This window comes from Lygodium microphyllum, chromosome 24 (assembly GCF_053477565.2).
Source record: "Lygodium microphyllum isolate KBCC chromosome 24, Lygodium_microphyllum_v1.1.10, whole genome shotgun sequence".
In the NCBI taxonomy this organism is placed as follows: Eukaryota; Viridiplantae; Streptophyta; class Polypodiopsida; order Schizaeales; family Lygodiaceae; genus Lygodium; species Lygodium microphyllum.
Genome location: NC_141158.1, coordinates 85,593,900 through 85,599,281, shown reverse-complemented (window position 1 = coordinate 85,599,281; position 5,382 = coordinate 85,593,900). Strand labels below are relative to the sequence as shown.

The window sequence follows — 5,382 nt, the reverse complement described above, 5'->3', positions numbered from 1 at the left end:
CAAAGAAGATGAAGAGCGCAGGGAAGGAGATTAAAAGCAAATGTGATGGGAAAAAAGCCATCCTCCAACCAACTAGAGTCCGTGAAGAGTTGGTTACATCATGTTGGTTGCAAAAGGACGGTGGAATAAAATCTAATTATTCATACCTAAGGCTATTTGAGTGCTGCATACTTCACATCTGTCCCAAGGGTATTGTATTGTCTATTCGCACGAGGTGTTGTAGACGCTGCAAGGAAAGCAGTTAAGAAACGTTTATTGAGGTGGGGATTTATCCAATAGTAAGGGTGGGGGCCCGGGGCCGAAAGGTATCTGGGTTCCTCTTGACCGAATCGAGTGACAAGTGGCAAAAGCGGGCCCCAATCACGTCAGCTGCAAATGTAATCCATCCCGTTTATGATTTTCTATTTTCTAGAAAATAAATGGTCCCAAAATGCGAACAAAGAGGGGCACGTGACAGGCATCGGGGATGCCCTCTATCACTATTATTGATGATGATGATGATGATGATGACAAGAAGGAAAGCGGAGGAGAAGAAAGAGGACGACGAAGAAGAAGAGCAGTTGGGGCCATTGCCAGTGCAGCAGCACAACAGAGAGAGGGGCTCAGGTCTTCAACTGCATTGATCTCTCACAAAAGCACAGATAAACACATACGAGGCAAGCATCTTGGAAGCTTGCCATAGCCTCCTCCTCTGAGGAATGGTCAAGATGAAGCTGCAGATGTAGAACTGCAAGCGCATTTTGAGAGGCACCTCCTCCTCCTCCTTCTTCTTCACCATTGCCCGAAGCTTGAAGAAGGCAAAAGAAGGAGGAGAAGAGGAAGAATCGGCGGTCAAAAGACCGCATATGATTGATTTCTCTAAGAGCGTTGGAGTCTTCTAGCTGCATCTGACATAGATGAGCTGAGCTTTCACCTGTGCTGGTGGGTATCTAGTTGCGCGTGCATGCCTGCAGTCGTAGTACGCACACGAATCACCATGGCTGCTGGCAAGCGACCCCTTCACTCAAAGCAGATGTTTCTCGCTCGCAAGCCCGGACAGTCCCCTCGAGTCGGTGCAGACAAAGAGGCCTCAGCCCCCGCTCCTCAATCCGAGCCGTTGCTGAGCTCTCATTCACCGCTGCGGAAGTCCGTCCATTGCAATCTTGACCTCTTTCTGGAATCCACCTGCCCTGCCATCCGGCCGCAGCACTTACCAAAGGTCAGCAAGAATTGATTTCCGTGGCACGACCCTTTGTGAATTCTCCTTTTGGAGCAAATTCTTTGTATGACTGCTAGTTGCAGAGCTGCAGTCGCAATTTTTCGGATCATGATGCGTATTGAAGGTCTTAGATTGGAAGATAAAGTCAGCATGGAACTGATGTTTGTGACAGGTCTCTGTGAATTCTCTTTTTTGGAGCAGATTCTTTGCATGACTGCTAGACGCAGAGCTGTAATTCCAATTGATCAGAACATGACGCATAATGAAGTTCTTATATTAGAAGATTAAGACAACTCTGACTTTGTTTGGTCATCCAATTGCAAATATAGGATGCCGTTTCTTTGGGATATTGAGAAGATTGCTTATCTATCAGTTCTACATTCTCAATATAGCAATGGCTGTAGCTTGAACTCAGTTTTTGTCAGTACTTTAAACTCTGTGTCGGCCATGGATGTGATCACAGAGTTGTCAATTGGGGGGTTGCCAACAAGGGCAACTGTTGGGTGATGCAGAACGAGTTCGTTTCTTTACCTTAGAAGATCTATGGGATCAGTTCGATGAGTGGAGTGCGTATGGAGCAGGTGTACCAATTACCTTGGGCAAACACGACATTGTAATGCAGTACTATGTGCCTTACTTGTCTGCTTTGCAGCTGTACACACGGTCAGGGAAAATGCCTTCTACAAGGCAAAGGTATTCATTAGTTATGAGTTCATATTGTCCTTGCCTAGGTCATTACTCAGTGTATGTCAATCTGGGTTTTGAATAAACACTAGCATGTTACAGGTAGTATCTTGCTTTCCCAAGGTTTTCTTCATATTAATCATAAAATGATGAGTATTTGCCTGCACAGGCAGCTAGAGGAAGACAGCGACACTTGTGAAAGTGATACGAGAGACTCTGGAAGCGAGGGTGGTAGTGATTGGGATAGTGAAAGGATGCCAGAGTGCTGCTGGAGATGTAACTGTAATAGTGCTGCTCAAAGGGAGGCCTCTTCATGCTGTGGTTGTGATCATCTTGATAATGATACAGAATCTGACGATGAGAACTCAGAACTTTGGAGTGGACATCTTTTCTTTGAATATTTTGAAGAAACGCCTCCACATGCTCGGGTGCCCTTGGTAGACAAGGTAACACATGTGCTAGGCGATTTGTTTTGACATGTCATGATTGTCTGGTTACTAATCCACAATTAATAATTATTGTAAATGTTCTAAGCCTTGCTGTCCTCAAGTTTTCTAAATGCACAATATCTTGTGGTGTTTGTCCCATGGTTCTAGATTGCAGAGCTTTCACGTGGGTTCCCTGCCCTGACCTCCATGAGGAGCATAGATCTGCTGCCTGCAAGCTGGGTGTCAGTCGCATGGTAGGATCGTAATACACTGGTTGTCTATCCTTGCATTGTTGCAATGAGGCTAATTCCAATGATCTGGGACACAGGTATCCCATCTACCGGATACCTACTGGCCCAACTCTACGGGACCTTGAAGCTTGCTTTCTTACATTCCATTGTTTATCAACATCCCTACAAGGTGTTCTTTTTACCTCCTTGTCTTCTTTTAACTAAATTAAACATTTGTGCAGGTGCATGAGGCTCCCTTGCATCCTTGTTCTGCATCAAGTGACATCCAAATTTTAGATGGCCTTATAATTAAGTATTATACTTCTGTTGCTGATTGAAATGAATGTTTCAAGTTATATGCACATGACCAAAGAGGTAGAAATCAAAGTGCTTGCTTATCTTCCATGATATTGGAATTGAAAGACACCTTCAACATGTTGGCATGGAGGCTTCCCCTCTGTAGAATACATTCGTTTGATGGTATAAAATCATGGTAGAGGTCTGTAAAGGACAGCTTTATTCCATATAATAGTTGACTATGCCTGTAAACTAAAACTCTGCATGCACTTTACTAGATGGTACACTTGCTGGAATAGTTGAACCAAAAAGTGGCCCTCTGCAATGCTCAGTCACTGTTTCATCTGAGAGGGAATCATCGCGGATTATCCTTCAGCCTTTTGGTTTGGCTCATTACAAGCTCCGTGGATCTATATGGACAACAGTGGGAAATCCTGAACGGAGACATGCTGCTTCTCTGTATAGGTGTGCAGAGTCTTGGTTACAGAGGTTGAATGTTCGGCATCCTGATTTTGAGTTTTTCAAATCTCACAATCCCTCTGCCCACTGAGGAAGAATGTGTCATCTAGCTTGGTTGGTATTACCATAGCCCCTTTGTTTTTCCCCTAATCCTAAGCAATTGAATATCCGGGGATCTTGAATGGCAATCGGAGGAAAATCTTGTAGACCTTCAAAGCTAGATGCAGTGCACCATGTAACAGCTCTAGCAGTGAACAGGATTCATCAAATTTTGTGCACCGGTGAACTGAGGACCGTTGAATTTGTCTGTTTTGCAGTGCTCTATTATTGCAAGTTGGTGTTCTCATGTCCCACCATAAAATATGTAACGTCAAGCAGAATTTAGAAAAGTATTAGTCAATGACATAATATTTTCGCACACAAAGCTTACAGATGTGCCTGCAAGCACTACAAGAATGATCTGACACAGAGATTCATGCATGTTTCCAAGGAGTAGGACATAGCCAGAAGCTCGGAAGTTTTCCTTGTTCTTCTGGATATCGTGTTGAATCAGGGCTCTGCAAACTGAGGTCGGAGTGTTTCGAAGATTCTGTTGTTTGTCAGTCGCTGAATGGTATTGAGAGCTTCGGCGTTGCCCAGTGCACTTCTGCCTTGAGCAAGCAAAAGTGGTGGTTTCGTAACTCCTCAACTGCTTGCTTTGGTGAGGTTGGGATTGTACAAGCGCTGAGTGCACATCCAATCAGGGGGGTCTGCAATTCCAAAACATATGCGGATCTAAACGGCAAAAGCTTCTAGATTCCCAAAGTCTACAAGATGCCTTAATTACAACAATGCTTAGTTTTGCAAAGAAGAGCAATTTCTACTAAGAGAATACCTTAGGAAAGAACTTCAAAAGAGATTCTAATACATGGGCTGAGTGCTTATCCAGTCAGGGGGGGTCTATACTGCCAAAGCATACGTGGATCTAAATATAAGAAAGTGCTAGAATCCCAAGTACATATAGAATCCTCTCTTATCCTTGTGTGCTTAGAGTAATCCAATGAATGAGTTTAGCTCTCCCACATCTTTCAACAAGAAGTTAAAGGGTATGGGCCACATAGGGAACCCATGTAATCTTTCGATGCTTGGCAGATGGGTATGGTTTGCGCTTTTCTGGTCGGAAGCATTATTTGATGCAATATGAGTGACATTCTTTAGATGGCCTTTTGTTCCAATGGACTAGTCCTATACTTGTTTTCCATGAAGCAAGCTTGCAAAGATTGGGCTCCGTTGATATATACATCCGAAAAATTAATTAATGGCCTGCAAAAAATCGATTACTTTGTGTTTTATGTATGTCTCCAACTTTGTTTTGATTTTATCCAAGTATTCAATCCATGATTTATTGTTGTATGGCAAAGTAATTCTCACTTCGTGCACAATAAAGCATCTTGAAATATTGGGTTTTAAGTTACAAGTTGTCTCATGGACCTCATTTTGCACATGGGTGTGAATTCTGTTCATTCAAGATGTAAGTGACAAGCCTTTTGGCTTAATGATGCTTCTATGCTTATCGTTCTCCTAGATTTCCAAAGCTAAACTTTTGCATTAGCTAGTGGAAGCTCTTACATTCCTTGGTATTTTTAGAAGATCTCTTGTTGTGTTAAGCTCCACTTGTTAAATCATGACATAGATTATGATTTTGTAGATGGCACTAAGTTTTCCCAAGACTTGCTAATGCGTATAGATGCATTTGAAAAGAAAATCAATGACTTGGATAACAAAAGGATGGAGGAAGACAACTTGGAAGAGATGTTTGAAGATGATAGATCACAAGCTAAGGAGTTGCTCCCCTTTGGCTCAATCCCCCACAAAGGATTCTAGGTATATATTCCTCCACCCCTCCCAATGCTGGTTTGGCTATCCTAGGAAATAACAAGCGAAGGCTATCTAAAATAGATGCTAGCAATGTTAGTCCACTCCTAAGTGGAAAAGGCTCCAAGGCTAAAGGAAGTAGCTCAAAAAATAGTAAAAAATAATGATTAAAAAGTTAAAGATTTAAATTATACTTGTGAGGATCTTGCAAACCCAAATAGGCTAGAGTAAT

The 5,382-nt window shown here is 42.7% G+C and overlaps 1 protein-coding gene across 1 annotated transcript; it reads left to right on the top strand.

Annotated features, from left to right (window-relative positions):
• Positions 1-474: 474 nt before the first annotated feature.
• Positions 475-4,492, top strand: LOC148015319 (uncharacterized). The gene is made up of 6 exons (XM_087665511.1): positions 475-1,198; positions 1,662-1,891; positions 2,052-2,328; positions 2,479-2,564; positions 2,639-2,730; positions 3,116-4,492. Exons 1-6 carry the CDS (start codon positions 944-946, stop codon positions 3,385-3,387), a joined length of 1,212 nt encoding a protein of 403 aa, XP_087521637.1. The 5' UTR covers positions 475-943; the 3' UTR covers positions 3,388-4,492.
• The last annotated feature ends 890 nt before the right edge of the window (positions 4,493-5,382 follow it).